General features: G+C 42.0%; 2 protein-coding genes across 3 annotated transcripts; both read left to right on the top strand.

Moving 5' to 3' along the window:
• Positions 1-340: 340 nt before the first annotated feature.
• brap (BRCA1 associated protein) lies at positions 341-13,322 on the top strand. Of its 2 annotated transcripts, XM_071465924.1 has the most exons (14): positions 355-472; positions 606-705; positions 903-1,064; positions 1,861-2,083; positions 2,172-2,361; positions 2,713-2,826; positions 3,539-3,687; positions 4,163-4,238; positions 4,341-4,479; positions 5,259-5,368; positions 5,469-5,558; positions 5,658-5,761; positions 6,328-6,467; positions 10,224-13,322. In XM_071465924.1, exons 2-14 carry the CDS (start codon positions 627-629, stop codon positions 10,451-10,453), a joined length of 1,806 nt encoding a protein of 601 aa, XP_071322025.1. In that variant the 5' UTR covers positions 355-472; positions 606-626; the 3' UTR covers positions 10,454-13,322. The 2 variants fall into 2 exon arrangements, with proteins under 2 accessions (XP_071322024.1, XP_071322025.1); XM_071465923.1 differs by having other exon boundaries at positions 341-705.
• A 1,283-nt stretch (positions 13,323-14,605) lies between these two features.
• On the top strand, positions 14,606-22,308 carry tor4aa (torsin family 4, member Aa). Its single transcript, XM_071465926.1, has 3 exons — positions 14,606-15,296; positions 17,426-17,899; positions 19,782-22,308. The coding sequence occupies exons 2-3, from the start codon at positions 17,426-17,428 to the stop codon at positions 20,637-20,639; spliced, it is 1,332 nt and encodes a 443-aa protein (XP_071322027.1). The 5' UTR covers positions 14,606-15,296; the 3' UTR covers positions 20,640-22,308.
• The last annotated feature ends 174 nt before the right edge of the window (positions 22,309-22,482 follow it).

Raw genomic sequence — 22,482 nt, 5'->3', positions numbered from 1 at the left:
TTTAAAAACATCATTTTACAGTGATGAGAAATGTCACAATAAAGGAAATATAAAAACACAATAGAATAATAGAATATAATAGAAAATACAGCAGTGCTGTCTGTAAACTCTAAAGTAATTTAGTGGATAAGATGAATAACATACACGCGTTTATTAATATTAATCAGATATTCTGTAAATTCATATTAATTAGATATGCTGTAAATTAATTTTAAATAGACATGCTTCCGTTTTAGTGTTGTTATATTTCCAGACAGACGTGCGCCAGTGTAACAGCTGCAGTGCAGGGTCAGCGCCTGTAGGCGGCGGCAGCAAAGCGCCGGCTCCTCACTGCTGCTGCTGTTTGCCCGTGAAGAAGAGCGTCTTCCGGGGAACAGCTGTAAGCACAGAGAGGAGCTAGCTAAAGTCTGACAGAGACACTGTGGGTTAGCTGTAAAACACAAATGTGTTTAAAGGCGGCGGAGACAAAACAGTATGACTTACACACTGTTGTAACTTTAAGGCTTTTTCTCCAGCTGGTTATACTCAGATAATTAGCGTGCTAGCTGTGTGTAGCTGGTTTAGCTTCGCTAACTGTCACCGGGTTGTTTTGTTCTCTGTAAAAGTGGCAGTTTCCGTCATAACACATGAGTGTGTCGCTGGTCGTTATCCGTTTGGAATTAGCCGACCAGTCTCCTTCTCCACAGGGTTTCCAGTACTCAGCTGGTGAGTAACCTTAATGTTAAAGTCGCTGCCTTTATGTGGAGTTAGCCGGGAAGCTAACCAGCAGCGACACTGGTATCCCCCGTTAGCCAGTTCAGTATTTACTGATCCCGTGGTGCGGGATTCTCTGTGGTCCAGTCTGTCTGTTAGAGCTGAGAAACCACTGGTCTGTCTCTGTTTTCTTTTGTCTTGTCCTGCAGTTGAAGGGATGTCAGAGGAGGAACTGCAGGACAGAGCTCTGGGTTTAGCCAGACACACTCTGAGTGGAAAGACCGAGCTGGAGAGAGCAGCTGTACTGCACCAGCACATCGGCAGCAGAGCCATGGGGGACATGGTTATAGAAACCTTTGAACCCAGCCCCGGTAAGTCATGATTTAGTTTTAGTCTCAGTCTTTTGACTAAAATGTGTATTAGCTTAATCCGCCACTGAAAATAGTCCCCAACAAATTCACTATTTACCCCTGTGAGAGAAACTTTTGCTAAAAACTGCAGTGGTCAGCTGATTGAGGAGATGACTGAAGCGTACTGTATAGAGTACAAATTAAGTTAAGTGGGGAGTCTTATAAAGTGCAGTTAACAGTGGAAACCTAAATCGGATCAGTATTTGCTGTGACCCCCCTTTGTCTTTAAAACAGCATCAGTTCTCCTCAGTTCACCTGCTCTCAGTTCCACAGGTACTGGGCAGGTAGGTTGTTCCATCTTGAAGAACCTGCTTCAGTTCTTCTGTCTCAGTGTGTCTGTCTCTTCATGTGACCCCAGACTGACTCCATGATGCTGAGATCAGGACTCTGTGGGGGTCAGACCACCTGATTCAGGACTCCGTGTTCTTCTCTGAAGATATTTCTTTATGACTCGTCCTGCTGCAGAATGAACCTGGAACTGATCAGTCGCCTCCTTGATTGTACAGTGTGATCGAAAAGAATCTAAACATCTGAAGTGCCTAAAACTTCAGCACATTACTGTGGCCCATTTTTAAACATTTATATTTTTTAAGGAAGGAACCAATAAATGTGAAGCTGAGAGCCACAGTGAAAGCAGAGGCGTCAGATAGTGTGAAACTCTCACATTGTTAGTTTTGATATTTTCATATATATCACCAGGCTTACCCTTTCAAAGACATCAGCGTACAGATGTGAAACTACGGAATTTCTTCTTTAGATAAAGGTGGAGGTGAAGGCCTTGGTGGTCCAGGGGAGCAGAACAGTGAACTTCAGGCTGCGAAGACTGAAGCAGACAGTCAGGAGGTTTCACAGGACCACAGTGCAGCGACGGGCGCTGCTCCAGACTCCCCCTCCAAACAGCTCCCAGACCAGATCTCTTTCTTCAGTGGAAACCCCTCTGTGGAGATCATCTACGGCATCATGCACCTCTACAAGACCAAGTGAGTCACACCTGACATGTGTATTCATCGCTCCAGAAGTTTTCAGCTGTTTCGACACAGGACGTTTATTTGTTTTGTCTTGTTGCAGCAAAATGACGTCGCTGACTGAAGATGTCAGGCGCAGTGCCATGGTGTGTATCCTGACTGTCCCAGCGACCATGACCAGTCATGACCTCATGAAGCTTATGGCGCCATTTAATGACGTCATGGAGCATATGAAGATCATAAGGGACTCCACTCCTAACCAGTACATGGTTCTGATTAAATTCTGTACACAGGTAAGTTCTCAGCATAATCAGCAACATGTTGTTTTGCCTCTGCAGGTTTTTTTTAAACATTTACACTAAAAACAAACTTAAAACACACCCACCCACTCACCCAACCTACACAACCCCCCTGAAACGAGACCTCGACAAGAAGAAAGAAAGAAGAAATGAAAATTATATTAATAGAAAAATAGATAAATTAAAGAATAGTGTGGGCACCAGGCACCAACTCTTGTGTCCACTTCCCACATGTTCTTAAAGTAATAGTTGTGGTTATTTGACACTGGTTTGTGTTTTAGCCACTTGCACGTTACATATTTCTGTCGTTACAACGCTGCTGTTTTCCTCCCTGTCTTTGTTTAGGCAGACGCAGACAGTTTCTACACAGCGTGTAATGGCCGCCGGTTCAACTCCATAGAGGAAGCAGTGTGCCAGCTGGTCTATGTGGAGCGGGCAGAGGTTATAAAGTCTGAAGAGGTAATCACTCCACTATTCAGTCTTTAGATACAGATCGCCTAATTTATTCTCAAGATGTCAGCCACTTTCCCCAAAGGGGCTCATTAAAATTAAATTTTATTTAAGGCCATGACTTAAATTTACAGTTAGCTCTGATAACAGGTGCAGGGTTCCATTGTGCAATTATTAAAGGTCCCTTATTATATAAAGCTTTTCATGTGTTTGTGATTATAAAGCAGGTCTAGATTCTATATTAATACTGTGAAAGTATCAAAGCCTCAGTCCACAGAGAAATGCACACAGCCTGTATTCAGAAACTGAGCCTTAAAACCAGCCGCCAGGACTTCTGGAACTTTGTGATGTCACCATGGCCCAAGCCCCGCCCACCTGGATCCACTATCCAACTTTGCAGGATTTGGTTTCTCTGAGTGTTTACCTGAAATCTGCTGTATTTTTACTCAATCACTCAGAAAACAATCAGCCAATCAGAAGAGAGGTTCAGATCCTCTCTTCTGATTGGTTCACTGACCTTTTGTTACTAGAGCCCCAGAGAGAAGCCGCTGAGATGGTTTTTGGTTCTTAAAACCACACCACCTAGATGAGTGAAGTCAGTCCTGCAGTGTTTGTTCAGGATTGAAAACCTGCAGACTTTTGACCCCATGTATCACATCCTTTACTTTCTCTAATCTCCTCCCCCCTTTTCTCTCTGCCCCCCCTCCCACCCCCACCTCAGGGAGCCAGTCTGCCGGTGATGGAGCTGACAGAGCTGCCAAAGTGCACCGTGTGCCTGGAGAGAATGGACGAGTCGGTAAACGGCATCCTCACCACTCTCTGCAACCACAGCTTTCACAGCCAGTGTCTCCAGCGGTGGGAAGACGCCTCGTGAGTCACACAAACACACACTCACACATACACACCCCAGGGATCACCTGCTGTTATTCTGGTCACTTTCAGTCACTGGAATTACTATTGACAAAAATATGTGGACAATACAAGTTTAATTTAAAAATTTATTTTAAGCTACAGTATCTTCGAGTTAAGCTTGTTTGTGACCTCATTTTAACAAGAAATGTGACTAAAAATCAGCTCTGTCTTGATCTTTGACCTCCTGAATCTGTGTGTTCATGATATCTGGTTTAAAAACAGGACTGATCTACGACCGTGTAAATAAAGGAACCTTCTCACTGATGACAGCATCACATGCTGTGTCACCTGATTCTCAGTCCACTGGTTATTTCTCCAGGCTTCACATCATGTGTTGTTTGTTCTTTGTTTCCCCTTCACACGTATTCTTCTGTTTCACAAAGGACCACCGCACACACGTGTGACAATAGATGAATGTGTGCTGTGTTTCCAGGTGTCCTGTGTGCAGGTACTGCCAAACACCAGAGCCAGTGGAAGAGAACAAATGCTTTGAGTGTGGAGTGCAGGAGGTAACGACACCAGCCTCTGTCTGTGGGCCGCCTTAACTCCGGATCCACTTTTCATTTTTCAGTTTGACCGTCTTTAAACTCACTTTGCTGTTTCCTCCGTAGAACCTGTGGATTTGTTTGATCTGCGGGCACATCGGCTGTGGTCGCTACGTCAGCCGGCATGCCTACAAGCACTTTGAGGAAACACAGCATACGTATGCTATGCAGCTCACCAACCACCGCGTCTGGGACTACGCAGGAGGTACTGAGTTAGATCAGACACATGCTGCTGGTTCAGTACAGTGATTGATGACCTGAATGATATCGTATTGTGATTATTTTAACAGATATTGTGATATGAGTCACGATTTCAGGTTGAATTATAATTTTTGCATTTTCTCTTTCACCGAAAAAAATATAAAAATGATGATGATGTGATTTTTGTTTTGGCTTCTACCAAACAAACATGTTCCCTTTTATCTGGAGAACATGATTTGTAGACTGTAGCATCTCTGTAGCACCACAACACTTCCTGTATGGTCTGCCGTGACACATGTGACCTTTTAACAAAACTGCAGCTCCTGTGATCTGGATATTGCTCTTGGCCATATTGTGATTTCTATTTTACTTCAATGAATTAAAACCTTTGTGCTAGTTAATTACTAGATTATAGTTACCAAGAATGTATCAATAATTTCTGTGAATTTATTATAGCTGCTTCAATTAATTTTGGCCACTAGAGGGCAGAAGATACAAAAAGAAAAAAAGCCATAATTATATAGAAAGTATATAATCATACAGTAAAGTCCAGTTTCTGATCTCTAGTTTGAAAGATTTGCTGATGAAACAGAGAAAACAGCTCATCTTGAATTCTGAGCACCTGTAGGCAGCAAATGTTTGGACTTTGTGCTCAATACGTGACTAAAACAATGAACCTGTTGTTGGAATAGTTTCCAGTTAATCGACTGGACCCAATGGACCTCCTCTGAAACTGTTGCTGGAGTTTTTAAGACACTGACTGACCAGCCCATGTTCCTGCAGATAACTACGTGCACCGGTTGGTGGCCAGTAAGACTGATGGGAAGATGGTGCAGTATGAATGTGAGGGAGACACCTGTCAAGCTGAGAAAATTGATGCACTTCAACTAGAGGTGAGTGTTTCCTCTTGTTTCTGCGTTTGTTGAATCAGCCCTGTCATGTTCTAATGAACGCTGTGTGTGTGTGTGTGTGTGTGTGTGTGCGCGCGTGCAGTACTCGTACCTGCTGACAAGTCAGCTGGAGTCTCAGAGGATTTACTGGGAGAATAAGATCGTTCACCTGGAGAAGGAGACGGCCGAGGAGGTACTGACTGAGAAGCTGATAAGTCTTTTCATGTCATTTTGTGCGTGTGTGTGTCCTCTGACCCCTGTGTGTGTGTGTGTGTGTGTGTTTGCTCTTCAGATCAACAACATGAAGGCGAAATTTAAGGAAACCTTGGAGCGCTGTGATAACCTGGAGCAGCGGTTGGGAGAAATAACCAAAGAGAAGCAGGGAATAGAGAAAAAGTAGGTGTTGACTGACGTTACATGTTACAGCTTGGTTTGTGTGCGTGTTGTGGGTTCATCAGTAAACATCGGCAGCTGGATCTGTGTCTGTGTTTGAAGGTTTTCCTGTAATGTTCATATTCTTTTTTCCATGAAAATGTCACTTCTCTCTCTGACTCATAATTTATGTTCAGTAACACTGGCTCTCTTCCATTAAAACTACCACTAAGTGTAGCCAGTGAAGCAACAGGCACAAAGTCAGGACTAGACCCAGAACAAGAAACAGGACTGGATCACGTTATCATGTTATCAGTTTCATCTGTTCTTGCTATGAGAAGCCAAACTGGTGAAAGAAGCAGGTGAAAACTTGACTCTACCTGCAAACATTAAGTTTGAGTTTTGGTGAAGGAGTTTTTAATGATAATGATAATTAACTTTATTTGTTATGAACCAAAAGAGCACACAGTGTAAACGGCAGCTAAAATATTAGAATACATTAAAAAAGAGGAGGAAAGTACAATAATAAACAGTGCACGCAAAAGTCATGAATTAACAGACTTACAGCTGCATTGTGTTTATGTGTCGAGGTTCACTCAGCTGAACAGTCGAGTGGTGAAGCTGAGCCAGGAGCTGAAGGAGGAGCAGGAGATGAACCGCTGTCTGAGAGCCAATCAGGCGCAGCTGCAGTCCCAGCTAGCAGAGGAGGAGCGCAAAGGAAAAGAGAGCGGTGAGTAGGGAGGCGACGAGACGTGATGTAACTGTGAAAATCTCCAGACGTCATCACAGCACAGCGGCCACGCCCTTGAACGCTACACTGTGCAGTGGACACAGTGATATGCTGGTAATGTACATGTTTATCATGGAGGGGGGAGTGTTTTCATCAGTACAGAGCTGACATAACAACCACAGAACACCACCTTATCGTAATGTTATTGCCTCCATATCTAGATCGTGTTCATACTGTAATATGCTCACAGTCGTACAAACCACCAGGGATCTGATCCTGAGCAAGTTAAGGTCCTTTAATGTTCAGTTTCTGCTGACAGACTCAAATCTGATACTTAGATTTATGTGAATGTTGATTACATACGTATCTGAACCAGTGAAGCCATGTAAGCAAAGACAAGAATCTGCTGCACGTCACGTACCACATCCTACATGAGAGAGGCTCTGAGGCTCTCTTCTGATTGGCTGACTGTTTTCTGAGTGATTAAATGAAAATATAGCAGATTTCAGGTAAGAGAAGCTGCAGCCGAAAGGTTTGTGTCCTGTTCTTTACTAGCACAGGGCATGAGATGTAACACATCTGTTAGTGTAAGTTTTAGCAGATCTATGTGTTTTTCAACCTCGGTGTAAGAACTCAAAATCAGTTCTGTCGTTGTGGATTAATGGATCCATGGATGAAACCCAAAGGGAAATTTACGTGTAGCAGCAACCACTTCTCACAAATCACAAAAGCAGTGAGTTAGATAACAAACAATGCAATTAAAGGAAAATAGATTAAATAAAGTATTAAATTAAATCGGGAGAAAAAAAAAATGCACCAATCGACCCAGATGCCACTGGTGTCGAATCAACCAGTTGCTCATTTACACCTTTGTGTCACCTGTTGCTGCTGATGGCGTGCAGAGCTCGCCTGGTAGACATTTCGAACATGGCAACACTCCTGAAGGGAAAAGAGCATATGAGCCTGCCTTTATACAGTAGTTCCTCATTTATACAGTAATATTTGCAAATCATAAACAAAGTACTCCACAGAATGCTGCGCCTGCAGCCGAGAGTCGGGAGCTCTGCAGGTAAACAGGAAGTGCATGGAGGATGCAGTGTTTATACAGGAGGTGGACAGAATCAAAGAAAAGTCCAAGTCAAGTCAAAAATTATTTCTCCAGTAGAAGAGTTGTTTTATTGAATGTCAATTAACAAGCCCTAATTTTTCAAATGGTGTTTGTGTTTAAAATATGATGAGAGCAGCGTTTCCACTGCATGATTCTTACTGACATTTCAGCCCAGGAAGGTTTTCATCAGTACTTAGCCTGAGGGCAACGTAAATGTCAGGTTAGAGGTCTGAATGGAAATCTTCAGTCTGCAGTTTAGACATACCTGTATTTTCCTTCAGCACTCAGCTGCGAGGATGAGGACTGTTTAAACAAATGCACCCCGGGATGTGTGTGCTCTGTTTATGTGGAAGAAACACACACATGTTGTGCCCTTTCCCTTGTTTTGATAAGAGGGGTTTGCGAGTTTAATCTGAGCCTGTGCAGAAATGTTTCAGTCAGTGAGAGGATAATCAGCACTTGTTTCCTGTTCACATTAACATGAAGTCGACTGATCTAATTTGTGTGGTTTTAAGTGACTGTCCTCAGAGTTGAGTCAAGTGATGTTATAGATACACTCATAGGTCAGACATCTTTTAGCTCACTTGGTGACTCAAGCTAAAGCAACACTTGTGTCAATAAATCAACGTTGTATTTGTCACATCGTGCGGTAAAGAAGAAAGGGATTCTCCAGAGGGCGTTCAGACATTTTTTTTCCTTTAAAGCTCAGCACGATTCATTGTTCTGTGCAACAGACGCTAATCGAGCTCGGAAATATCCTGTTGTTGTCTTTCAACAACTTCAACAGCAGTTCACCTTCTTATTATTTTAACCCAGTAAGCTTTTCTTGGCAGAGCTGCAGTGGTCCTCTGTGTAGATGTTTGGGTTTTGAGGCTGATAATGAGACTGATATTTGAGAGTCAGTCAAGTTGGAGAACAATGTACCTCAAATACAGCAGGGCCCAGAAGTCTGAGGCCACTTTCCCATTCACTGTTGATGCTTGTTACAGTAAAGAAAAAGAAACTGTAAAACTAGAATCAGACCTTCAGCCTAAAACCTAATTATTTTGTCCCGGACTCCATGTGTTTGCGCCAAAATTGAAGAAAAGCGTGACAGAGATATCGTGTTCACAAGGCCAAAAGTGTACCAGTGTAATGGTCACCACAGCCTCGACCTTTGACCTTTGACCACCAAAATCTAATCAGTTCAACCTTGAGTCCGTCTGAACGTGTCAGGGCATTACTGAGATATCGTGACCATGAGAATGGGACGGACAGCCTGAAAACAATGTGCTCAAAGATCCTTTAAAGGTGGTTAGTAAAGACCAACCATCTGCAGCCAAGCTAGCGGCCCCATGCTAAATGCTAACATCAGCATGCTAACACACTCATGCTCAGCTGTGATTCACAGATAATATCAGTCAGACTGGATTCACATGCTGGACTCCGACATGGCAGCTTCAGCAGCCTCTGTTTTTTGTGTTGCCAAGTATTTCCCTCCAAGATCTCAGAGTTTACACCACTGGAGTGTTTCACCATCCTGGGTGTTGCTTGTTAGCACAGAAGCACAGGAAGCTGCATCACTGTCTCTTCAGCCTGGGCAACACCAGCCGATCATGGCGTGTTTGAAATTCTACACCAGTGCATGTGTGGGATATATTATTCATATCATCATTTATGGTTATGATGAGGATTGTGCTGTGTAGGTTTCTCCGCTCTGTGCAGCTTTTTCTAGTGTCTAAATGTTTATCTCAGTCTCTTGTATAGACAGGAAATTGACACAGCTGTGTGGAGGCACGATCCTGAGGCCGGCAGTGTGGGTTACACATTCTGAAGGATTTCAAGCAAGTTTTCACAAGTGTAGGCAGCTGGACAACTGTCAGTAACTGGGTGATGTTTCCTTATGATACATGAAAGCAGCTATAATCAAAAGTCTGCTGTACAGAGCCTCAGTGAGTTTCAGATCATGGTTTAACTGTCCAGACCAAGCATGAACCTCCAGGTCTGAGAAATAAATGCGACACATTAGTGTCAAAAGCTGCAGTTCCTCTAATGACCACTAGAGTCTGGCTCCAGCAGTGAGTTAGTCCCCAGAGACTCACATGTTCAAATGTCCAACTTTACAGCAGAAAGAAACATGTTTACAGCCCGGTGCAAAAAACAGGTTTAGCTAATTTCCTCCTTCATGACAGCTGCACGTGGGGGTGAATTTTTATATAACTCACCTGTTCACATTTTATTAAGGCTTAAAGTTCTGATGAATTGAGGGCTTGGCCTCTTTGAGTGACAGGTGAGTGAGTGAATGCTTGTCACAAACCAGCTTCCTGCTCTGACAGACGCAGTCAGAGAGCAGCAGGTGAACATAGAGGAGCATTCAGCAGCTGGTGGAGACCAAACACGGAGCTAAAAGAGGGAACACTGGACTTTGATTCATCTGATGGACACAAACATGACTCCACATGATCATCATGCAGCTCTGTGACTGTGACTGAGTTCAGTATATCAACTTAAAAGATGATGCATAAATGTTGTGTTTACAACTTCTTTCGTCCGCCCCCAAGTCGCTAAAAAACAAATCTGTTTTTGCAGGTTTATTAAATCTTATTATCCATCAGTTAACTCTTTAAACTATATCATACATGTGTTTGTTCCCTGGTGTTTCTCTGCAGGAGATCGTAAGGACGTGACAATAGGAGAACTGCAGGAGCAGCTCAGAGATGTGATGTTTTATCTGGAGACGCAGCAGCAGATCGAACACCTGCCTCCGGAGGCTCGCAGCGAAATCCAGGAGGGACAGATCAACATCGCAGCCAGCCCCGCGGACAGCACTCTGGGACCGGCGGGGGCAGGCCCCTCCTCTGGCAGAGGCAGGAGAGGCCGGGGCAGGAAGAGGAAGTAGGCCGAGTCAAAGTTTACAGGAAAGCACTAGAAACTATGGCCACCTCTCACTGTGGGCACATGTTTACGGCTGTTCGTTGGTTAACATGTGTCTGCATCTGTGTGGTTCACCAGAAAGCACTCAGAGGAGAATGAAGACTGGATATTACACACTTGGCTTGTTTAATAGTGATGATATTTACCTGCTCGGTTTTCCACCTTAACTTAATGTAGCTTCTACAAGAAGGAAAGTGGACAGTGTGGATTTCTCAGTCATTAAAGACACAACAACCTCTGTGGTTTTCCAACATATTTAACATCCGTGTGATATAAATATATTCTGCTGTCTCCAAATTTAAAGAGTATCTATTTTGGTCATAAATGGTATTTATTTGATCAAAATTGTTCCTTGTGCCCAGTCGAGCTCCTTGTGATAGTTCTTGTTATCAAAGTCTCTTCAACATCTTTATTTCCTCTTTAAATTTAAGGATGTCACTTCTTTCTTTTCCATGTGAGAGAAGTTAGTAGATGAATGTGTGAGATGTTTTCCTGAAAATTTAGGCTGAACTCTTGTTTTCTTTGTCTGTTCTTAAAATGTTGATTTTTTTTTTTTTTTTTTTGAACGTCATTTTTCAGTAGTTTCCAGTGTAAACTCAGGATGACAAAGATAGAAGAGATGGAGAAACGTTGATTTGCCATGTTGCTTTTTACATGTGTCTGTTTTTTTCATCAGTGCAGATGGAAAGTCCAGGGACAGAAACCAGAGCATACTAACTGACAGGAAGCTTGATAGGAGGAGCAGGTATAGAGTATATTTACCTTTTACCCCCTAGGTCAGTGATTCCCAACCAGGGTGGGTTAACCACAGGAAATCCTCCTGCATTGGCCAGGAAGCATCTGAAAGGACTGTGGAATAAAGAAATCCACACATTTGTACTTAGGAGGGAGAAAAACACCCAGTTTGAATTGTAATCTGTGTAAAGTTTATTGGTTATTTTGATCATTAAACTGCACAGGACACGCCTCCAACCAGCCTCACTGAAAACACCCGAACACAACCTGCTGCATTTAAACTATAAATTAGTTCTGTAAGTTTTATTCTTCAGTGTAAGTTCAAGGTTCTTGTACTTGAATAGTTTTTGCTACATTTCAGTGAAAATATGTTCATGTTATTCTTTTTACTCCATTACTTCAGTTTACATACAAAATACAAAATACATGCCCAGCAGCCACTTTATTAGGTACACCTGTACAAAGCCATTAAATTTATTGATATGATGCCTATAATGTTGATTGTTTTTTATATTGACATAGAGGTTTTATTTTAATTCTGTTTCATCCCTGAGGTCGTAGTTAGTGGACTTGATTATAATCAGACATGTCTCTAATGTTCTAATGTGGATGTAAATGAGAAGTTCGTACGACATCATCTTCAACTATAATAATAATTTACACATTTCTGACATCGTCAACAACAACTGAACATGATCAACTTTTTTTTTTCAAAGATTGAATTTACACCAGACCTGTACTTTACACTGCACAGGTGTACCTAATAAAGTGGCCACTGAGTGTACCTTCACTCTGTCATATGATACATGTTTATAATCAGAGCTGCAACAATTGGTCAATCAATCAATTAGTAAATTAGTAAAAATTTATCAAACTATTTTAAATAAATTTTCGAGGAACAAAAATCCAAACATTTTCTTGTTTGAGCTTCTCCAATGTGAAAATTTGCTGTTTGCACTTATGTTGAAATGATAGTAAATTGAATATTTTGGGGTTTTGAACTGTTGGTCGGACAAACACAGATCACAGCGAGCTCCTGAAAATTATGGTCTGTATTTTTTAAGTGTTGTCTGATCTTTTACTTCTGATACCACCACATTTTCATACTCATACCTGAGTAAAACTTTGATTGCAGGACTTTAACTTGTGATGGTTCTGTTTTTATAATGTGGTATTTCCACTCTCACAAAATCAAAGATCCGAAGCTTCCTCCATCACTAAATCTATGACTGAAAGTTTGGGAACCGCTGACCTAGGTCACATTATTTCACCTTGTGTGAGGTGTGAACCTGCACATCTGTCCTGTATACAAAGCACTGGCCACACAACTTATTTTGAAAACACTGGTGTGACCTCTGACCTTAAAAATGAAGGTGGAAGGAGATAAAGTGGCTCTGTTCACTCCTTTATAAAGTAGTTGTGCTTTTTTTTTGTCAGTCATTAATTAGTTGAACATTTTAAATAAGATGTAAAAGCTTTAGGTGGACCCGAAAGGCCTTAAGAACTATGGTGTTGATTGTTAACAGACTTGGCTCAAAAGACCATTCAAGAGGTGGGAGGACGCTATGCAAGAGATTCTTTAGCCCCGTGGAGACAGTTAGCATCTGGTAAATCTGCTTATTAGCTTTCTTGCCAAAAGTTCGATGAGAAGATCAACACCACTCGCTCTGTTTCCAGTCTTTATCATGTGCTAAGCTAATGATGTCCTGGCTGTAGCTTCATATTTACCACACAGGCGTGAGTGGTATCAGTCTTTCCACTGTTAGCAGGAAAGCTAATGAGCAGATTTACCCAGAGGACAGTGGGAGAGAACTGGAGTTTGTGTCCAATGTGCCAGAAAGCAGCTGTCACTTTGTTTAAAGAACTGATCTTAGTTTCTCGGTGTAGTCTGTACTGTCATACTGGCTACATAAATAAACAAACTTGTGTGTCTGCGAGCATGTGTGTGTACGTGTGTGTAGCTCACAGTCCTGCTGAGTTTCATAAATCGAACTGTACAGCACAGGAAAAAGCATGAATGCATTTGTTGCCACTGAATCTCAGTTTCAGTTTTTCAGTTGTTTTCATGATCCAAAATTCAATAAAAAATGTTTTGTGAAGTTGTTTGTCTGGGGTAAATTGAAGAGGTGTGAACATGACACAGATTCTGATCAGATAGCGGTTAGGAGACGTGTGAGTCGTGGGAACAGACCTAACACCTTGTGCATTAGCGTAGTGTAATAGTCAGACCTCTGTGGCCTGATTGACTCTTACAGCCTGAGACAAAGATGCTGTCATACGTGACTAATTCTCCTCTTCCTACTGCAACATTAACAGTTTACTTACAGCAGCTTGTACAAAGTAAACTGTGTTGGGTGTAACTGCACCTTCCTTTCTAGACAGCATAGAGAAATATACTGAAAGCCCAGACTTCCTTGTGATAACTTCCTTTTCACACTAACAGCAATTCACTGACATTTACCGACTGTAACCAGACGGTCAGGTTTTATGAATGTGACTGCCCATTAATACTAAATATTGACTGGCTGTGTAGATATCAGTACAAGCATACATGCATCATACAACACGCTGTATTTTTAGATGTGTTGTTGTAGGCAAATGATGCACTATGCAAACATCCACCATCCTATTTATATCCCAGGTAGGTATATATACGGCCTCTAAAAGCACCCACGCAACCATAAGACTGCAACTATCATTCACTCACTCATTCACGTGTGGATTAATCATTGTCTTTACGAAACACTGATCACAAATACCAGAAGCTAAAATGGACATATTCAAATTGCTTGTTTTGCGCAACCAGCAGTGCAAAATATTAAGTTTCCTGTAATATAAGACAGAGCAAAGCAGCAAATCTTCATCTTTTAAAACCTGGAACCAACAGATTTTTGTCATTTTTCCTCAATATGTGATAAAAATAATAAACAATTCATCAAAATAGTTTCTGATGAACACGAAAATCTTTTTTTTTCTCCAGAGACCCACTCAGATCTGTCGTATTTCAACCTGTAAATGGGACAATTTCACCGTTTTCACTCCAGTTTCAAGACAAACTGCTTTTACTTTTACTGTTAAAGTAAAAGTACTAATACACCAATGTAAAAATATTCAATTACAACTAAGTCATGAACATCTGTTAAATGAATTTAGTGGAGTAAATGTAAAATTTACATTTTAATATCTTTCAGAAATGTATAGAACGTATTAGCTTTTTCCTGCTGCTTCTGGCCTTTATGCTAAGCTAAGCTAAGCTAAGCTAAGCTAGCTGTCTGCTGGCTTTAGCTTCATCTTTAGCGTACAGACATGAGACTGGTATTGATCTTCTCATCTTACTCTCTTCAGTTCATGAATGAGCATATTTTTTTTAAAAACTTTCAAACTTCTCCTTTTAGTGCATCATCTCAGTGGATGTTAACTTTAGAGTCATAAAAAGTCCGCTGTGAGATAAGAGCTGGTTCATGAGAAATGATGTCGTCAGATACTTTTTTTGTTTCTTTTGATGAGCTATGATCAGTTGTTTCCTGGGTAACGTATTAGTGATAAACTGACATCGACCCTGAGACGCTCACAGCAGTGTTATGAGAGGAACATGGCGTTTAATGCAAAGAAAACCTTTATTTAACATATTAGTTAAAACCAAAAATGTCTAAATGGTAGATAAAAAGTTGGTGTTGAAGTTAGAATTAGATTTCCAGCTGTTTGGATGATGACTAAAGTGAAAAGGAAAAGCACTTGACCTGGATTTGAGCTGTTTTAAAAGGCAGGAGTGAGATTTGAGGTCTGTTAAATGAACGCAGGGTTGTGTAATGAGTCAGACTCTCTGAAAAAAGGAAGAAAAAAAGGCTGCAGAAACTGAAAAGAAGAATGAGAGAATTAAAGCAGAGGAAAGAGGAGGAGCCAGCAGATGGTTGAGAGCCGGGTTTGGAGGTAAGATAGACAGATAGGAGGGCTCTTCCTGAGTAGAGCTGCTGGCCGAGTGGAGCTCTTCTCTGCTGTGTCTGCCCCCAAACTATGGACTAAACCTGCATAAAAGTTATTCCTCTTGTGAAATATTTGAGCCACATTTCAAGGTAAGCAAACTATCTTTACTCGTGTTTTTTTTTTGTGGTTTTTCACCACTTGTCTGTGCACACACTCTGCTCTGCAGGCTGGAGCTGGCTGTGCAGCTGGGTGTGAGGCAGTGGATCGGTACCTGTCTCAGTTCTGTGTCAAACATCAACTTAAAAGACACTTTTTTTTAGAAATCTTCTCATCTCCAACTTGTGTCTTTCTGTGTGTTTTCAGACAACATGCATGTCTGTGCAGGTTCACTGAGGAGGGGTTTTTATATGTTATCCATCAGAGTGTTAAAGAGCTCTGAAATGCCTGGTATGCAGCTGATCCTCTCAGGTCTTTGCTTGTGGAGAAACAGCAGAGAGGCAGATAAAGCACTGATACCGTCGCCCCCCTTTGTGCTCCTCTGAATTCTTTTCTGCTGAAGTAAAAGGGTCTTGACAGATAATTTCTGTAACTTCCCCAGAAAAGTCACCATCTCTGTTCCAAGATTAATATCCAACTCTGACCTCAGCCTTACAATGCAAACATTGTATTCTGTTTCCATTGGGATTAGTGCTGCTCTTGCTTCCTCCTCTGCCAGGAACAGAAATGAATTCTCCAGAAGGTTCTTGTTAACCAGAAGTGCTGATGGTGTTGTGCATGTGGCACATTTTTCTTTTTGACCTGATACCTTTGGGTGTAACTGATAGTTCCTCCTTTTCCGTAAGGCTGAACTCACACTGTGTGCTGTTGTGTGTTGTATAACTCTGCAGACTGACGATTTCTGCAAACTAACTTGAAGAATGTGAATTATTTGAAGATACCTTATCTGCAGTGTTTCATATTTACTGTATAACTGTAGCTTAATCATCATAACCCTAACCCTAACATACATAACTATTATTTAAAATGCTTTAATTAAAGTTTTGCAAAGCATATAGGAAGTTTATGTTACATGCAAAAGCTGTTACAATGCTCACTTGTGTGCATTTACTTTGCACAGAACTAACATTTCTCTCTGTCTGCAGGGACATTTCTACAGCAATTAATTTTGACCTAATTTGAATATCATGTTTGAGTATGTGTGAAAGGAAACAGCAGATCTGTACATGTGAAAGTAAAGTAGCAATAACTGATCAGATGAAGCTTTCACAGACTAAATAAGTCTGATTTCAAATGAAAAAGCAAACAAGAGAAGCTATTTGAAAGGAATCTGCACTGAGTGAGGTTCAGGCTGTAATCAGGTCTCTGTCTTCACAGGGTTTTGTTTAGAAAACCGGCTCAGGCTGCAGGTATTTTAACACCACCCAGAATCCACACTCCTCTGATCTTACATGTTATCAGAGACACTGCCTTTGTCAGGAATCATCGACACCAACAACTGTAAATTATACGCTGCTATTTGTTCCAATGTCCTTTCAAGTGTACACAAAGCCATGATCAGTGATCCACAACTGAGAGCATGACGGAGCAGTTTCATATCTAACATCAGTCGTGGTTACTGGTGCCAGCTTTGGGTGGATGTTGCAGATGTTGAGAAACTAGTGGTTAGATAGCGGAAAGGAAGAATGGTTAGAGTAGTAAACAGTTTTTCTCTCTGACTGCTGAGTCAAATTCCTTTTCCTGTCAAATATGTATATATAGAGAGAGTGAATGCTAATATTATATAGTATATATATATATATATATATATATATATATATATATACATATATATAAAGTAGAGGCTACTCTTTGCCACCAAGTCTGAGATGACTTAGAGATAATGTGATGATGAGGATGTTTCCAGTCTGCTCTGCTGCCCCCAGGTGGCACAAAAAAAATCCACATAGCTTTAAAGGGTGTGTTGCATTCCCCATAACTGGTGACAAAATGCTATAAATATTGATATGACATTATTAAATCTGCAACAGCTTCTTATCAGTGTGATGACAGACACCTTCTGAGTTGATATGGTGAACTTGTTAAGAAACTCTTGTCTATTAACACATCCAGCAGTTACACAGCGACTTTGAAGTATCCGGTTCTTTTGTTGCTAAATGCTCCGTAGTCGTCGTCAGGTAGTCGCCAACTTGTCTGGAGGTCTAGTTTGGGTTTTTTCAGATTGTACGTCAGTGTTATAAATATACTGATCAGAGCACCTTTAATGTCTTTCTCTCTGCAGATGAGTGACCAAGACAGCAGCACCTCAGCCTCTCAAACAGAGGGGGAGTGTGAGGGAGAGATGGAGGGAGAGATGGAGGAGGAGATGGAGGCGGAAGAAGAGAGAAATGTGAAACACAGGGAAAGTCCGGCCCGCAGCCTGTCCAACTTCTCCTCCTCTCTGTGCGCCGTCATACGCATCAAACAGAAGTACCAGGCCCTGAGGAAGCGGCGTCAGGAGCTGGCCCTGGGGCTGGAGGGAGCAGGGTCCCTCGCAGGAGCTCCAGCACGAGCCAGCCCCAAAATCTTCACTTTCGACGGACTCACCCCTTCCACCTTCCCCACCCTGACGTCCTCCCTTCCTCAGAGGAAAAAGAGGAGAAGGAGGAAGCGGGTGTTGTTTCCCAACGGAGGGCGATGCAGAGCCCCACCTAGGCAGGAGCACAGCCGAGCCAAATACTGCCTCTACCTGCTCTGTGCCATCGTCTTTCTGCAGGTGAAGGATCTCATCTGTTCACAGACGCATCACAGCAACACGACTCTTCCCTTAGAGTTTGGATGATGCATTGACCTGGTTGTTGGAAAGAGAAGAATTACATTTGCAGATAATTTAGGAATTTGTACTAGTTAAAACTAATGTTCCCTCAACAGGCATCAACATCTGTGAAGAAGCTTTTTATAAAGAAAGAAAAATCTTGAGCTTTTACTGAAGTAAATTCAGCCATGAAGGTCAAAGAGCTGTGCTGACTGATTTTCCTAAAAGCTCCAATATTTCTGACCTTCCAGGCATTAATATGGAAACACCAGAGATCCAAACTAACATGGAGGCTTCACATCAGTCAAAGACCATAGTTCTAAATGATTAAAGTCAAGTTTAATGGATATTATATTGTCAATATTGTCAGTGTGCAGTGCTTTAATATTTAGACAAGTAAATCAAACTCACAGCTTCTTCGTGACGTAAACGCTGGCAAATCTTTTGCATCTCCACCATCTATCCCACATGAGATGAATGTGGCATAAGTTGCACCTGTAACCACACCCCCACAGTGATGTCACAGTGCACTGACACACCTAGGAGTGCACTTCTACATCACTGCATTCAGGTACGAAGTTAAATCACAGGAATTCAGCCATGTTATTGCTGCATGGCTCGATTTGACCACTTTCATCCAGAGTGAAATATCTCCAATAATATTGGATTGAGATTAATTTGTATTTATTATTAATTAACTCCTCCTTTAGCATCACAAAGTTCAGGAAAATTTCTTGACATTTCCTGTTAGCACTAAATTTTCTGCAGACATTCATTCTCGTTACCCTAATGACCTCCCCCTTACTGCCACCGTGAGGTTTCAATTTGTGGTTCTGAGTGAAATGTCTGAACAGTTACTGGATGTTTTGCCTGTGAAAGAAGAAACGAAGAAAGAAGTTTGCAGGTGGCAAATATAGAGTGAACAGTTCGTCTACATGCTCCGTCATGTTCGTTCAGACCTCGACTTGCTGTGAGTCGTTACCCAGCCCTGAGGTGGTTCTTCTGGCCGGGACTGCTTTGCTGTCACGTGTCACACAGCAGTTTCAAACTTAAACATTTAAATAGGTCTGAGTGTATTTCCTGTTGCTGTCTGATATAGTAGCAGCAGAACGGAAATAAACTTGGACCTGAGCTGTTTCCTTTTGCGCTTCATTTCCAACGAAAAGGAAGGATCTGTACAGATTACAGGCTCTGTTTGTAGAAATAAACAAGCGGGCTGACGGACCTGCTCGGGAAATGTGAAGAAGATGTGAATATGACTGATGAGATGGTCCAAAATGTCCTCTCTGCTATCTCCTCAATATTCAGCTTTTTCTAAGTTTAGGTTTTATTTATTTAGTCTCTCAGATCCATACCACATGTTAAGTCCAAGCAGTTTCTGCATGTTCACAAGTCGACAAAACAGTGAGTCTGCATATAAAAAAACTTAATTAAATGTACTGTTGATTTATTTTATCCTGCTACAATTAATCAGTCAGTTACTATCACTATAAGCAGATGAGTATTAACAACCAAATTTCAGAAATTAACATCTAATTGACATTTGTATTTAAAAACAACAGGAAAAAAAAGTAGCAAGCAAAGGAGAAAAATATTTATCAAAATATGGATGGTGGTAAAAACAGCTTCAGAAAACATAGAATTAAATATTATTGGAAAATCATTTTGAAGCCTCTTTGCCATTTTAAAAACTGGAGATGCAGGATGATGGACAGGGCAGAGGGAACCTGGAGGCTTACGGAGCCCCTGGAGGTCTGGGGGGTTGCCCACTTTGCCCAGGTGGTAATCCAGTCTCGTCTTTAGCCTCCATCTTATTCTTAACATGTGTCACTTGTGTTTCCAGGTGTACAACGCCATAGAGAACCTAGATGACCACGTACTCAGGTATGACCTGGAGGGGCTGGAGAAGACGCTGAGGAGGGAGGTGTTTGGACAGCAGGGAGCAGTGGAGGGTCTGCTGTCCCACCTGAAGGACTACCTGTCCACCTACGTCCACAACAAGCCCCTGGTGGTTTCCCTGCACGGCCCCAGCGGAGTGGGCAAGAGCCACCTGGGACGCCTCCTGGCCGGTCACTTCCGCTCCGTGGTCGGGGAGACGCTGGTGCTGCAGTACTACGTCCTCCACCACTGCCCCCAGGAGGCCAACGCCCTGCAGTGCGCCCGCGACCTCTCCGCTCTCATCTCAGGGATGGTGGAACGAGCTGAGGAGGAGGAGAAGATCCCGCTCTTCATCTTCGACGAGGCCGAGCACATGCACGGCGAGATTCTGGACGCGCTGTGGCAGCTCGTGGCCTCCAAACAGTCCAATGAATACCTGAATGCTATCTACCTGTTCCTGAGCAATCTGGGTCATGCACACATCACCAAACATATGCTACACAACTCCTCAAGTATTTCTATGGCGATGACAGCATCCGGTCGTCATAGTAACCTAGTAAAAGAGCTGACTCCAATATTACGCAACACTCTGAAGAAGCTTCACCCGCTGTGGACGGAGGTGGACATCTTACCTCTGGGCCTTTTGGAGAAAGGTCACGTGATGGAGTGCTTCCTGGATGAAATGGCTCGAGAGGGGTTCTACCCGGACCGTACCAACATAGAGCGCCTTGCAGGGGAGATTGAATATTACTCCGCTGTGGGGGGGCACGAATATTCCCAGACGGGCTGCAAGCAAGTGGTGGCTAAGGTCAACCTGCTGTGAGGTGCTCTGCAGGAAATGTCTGGAGGCTTCACATTCTTGAAACCATGAAGAATCAGAGCGTGAGGTTAAAAAACTTGAAGGACACAACTCGGAGCCAAAGCTTTGCAGCGCAGCGACGGAAGGAGCAGTTTGTTCACAGACAAAGGGCAGCGAGGACGTTCGGCTCTGCTGCAGGGAAAAGGCATGAGTCCAGGGAGGAGGGTTGAAAATGCCCGGACCGCAAACAGTCCGGTTCAGCCAAAGTTCAAAAAACATACTTCCTCACTTACCTCTGGTTGTATTTCCCCATGCAGGTTTTACTTGTGAAGGTTTAGAGACGTCTGTCTTTGAGATCCCTGCCTCCATCCAAATACAATGGAGGTGAATGAAATTTTGTTAATGGATCTCACAGTATTAAAAAAAAACTTTTAAAAAAGGAAACTCAAGTGTTTCCATTGGAGCTATGTCTGTTGACAATGAGCGCTTTGTATTTGTAGGAATGGGGACGTTTCAGGCTGAAATATATCAGCAATGACTGGATGGATCACAGTAAAACTTCCTCCTGATGCCCCTTGACTGTTCTTGTTGTGCCACCAGCGGGTCAAATTTGTCACTTATCTAGTGAAATATATACAAATTTGCTTGATGGATTGGCACAAAACTTCAGACGCTCATGACTCTGAGACAGTGAATCCTACTTACCCAAATGATCCTTTAATTTTTCAACTAGAGCAAACATGAGGCCAGATTTTTCACTTTGTACATCCCCACAAAGCTGCTAGCATGACTGTCGACTCTTAGTCTTTACTTTAATGTAGTTTTCTGACTTTGTGAGCTCTGCAGATAAAGTTTTACTCACCTGCGGTGTTTTGGGGTGGAGGCAAAAATCTCAACCACAGATATTTAAAAAGCTGAACGGTTAAAACTAAACTATTTCCACGGTTAAGGTACAACTAGAAGTCATTGAGCATATGTTTATTTGAGATTTGGGTGAACCGACCCTTTAACTATGTCACAGTTACTGTATTGGCAGCTCAACCAGACATCAACTCTGATGGAAAAAAAAACAGTGAAGGACACTTATTACTGGTCATCCTGTGGTATCAAATAGAAAAAGAAGAACCTGATGTAGAAGACATTAGCGGATGAGTGAGACCAATATTCATTGATTTATAACAGGAAGTTCAGGTATTTATAATTCATCAGTTACTAAGATTTATTTTAAAGGAAGTCCTTTTTTATCATACTGTGACTGCAGCGTGACTTTTGCTAATGCTAGTGCAAGTCCAGATCTACAGTCTATGAACCTGTGAATTCACTTAAATATACAGTGTAGGAACTGCAGCAACTGAATAACTGATTCTGCCTTGGACCTGCAGATGGAGAGCTGCAGCTCGTGGCTCAGATTCAGTGATTTAGCTGGAAGCAGGATGCATCTTCTTTTCTTTGTCTGAGAATATGTGCTCCCTACGTGCGGTTTATTTATTGAAGAAAGATGTTTTTGCATTGATAGACTGTAAGTTCAGAAATGAGCTGTGAGTCAGCACAGACTTGCATTAGCATCGAGGTTTGATTTTTAATTGGTGGATATGTTTATGTCCTGTGTTCAGGTATGTTTCAGTCCAAATATTTCTCATAATAACTTAAATATGTATAAGTGCCTTGAAATTAAAGACACCATTTAAACATGGCGGTGAAGTTTTTTCTTGATTAACCAGCAGCTACAGCTGATTTGACAAAAATGAAAAAAATCTTAAAACGACTAGTTCAACATTTTGGGTTTTTAGACAGATGCATGTATAACATTTTATTAGTGTTAATTACTGAGCTTTAGAGGTGCTAGTGGGGGGATTTTTACCTTTGC

This window comes from Trachinotus anak, unplaced genomic scaffold (genome assembly GCF_046630095.1).
Source record: "Trachinotus anak isolate AG129_WGS33_773 ecotype Australia unplaced genomic scaffold, CSIRO_AGI_Tana_v1 ptg000028l, whole genome shotgun sequence".
Lineage (NCBI taxonomy): Eukaryota > Metazoa > Chordata > Actinopteri > Carangiformes > Carangidae > Trachinotus > Trachinotus anak.
Note: the sequence above shows the minus strand (reverse complement) of the source record. Positions and strands in the feature narration are given on the sequence as shown.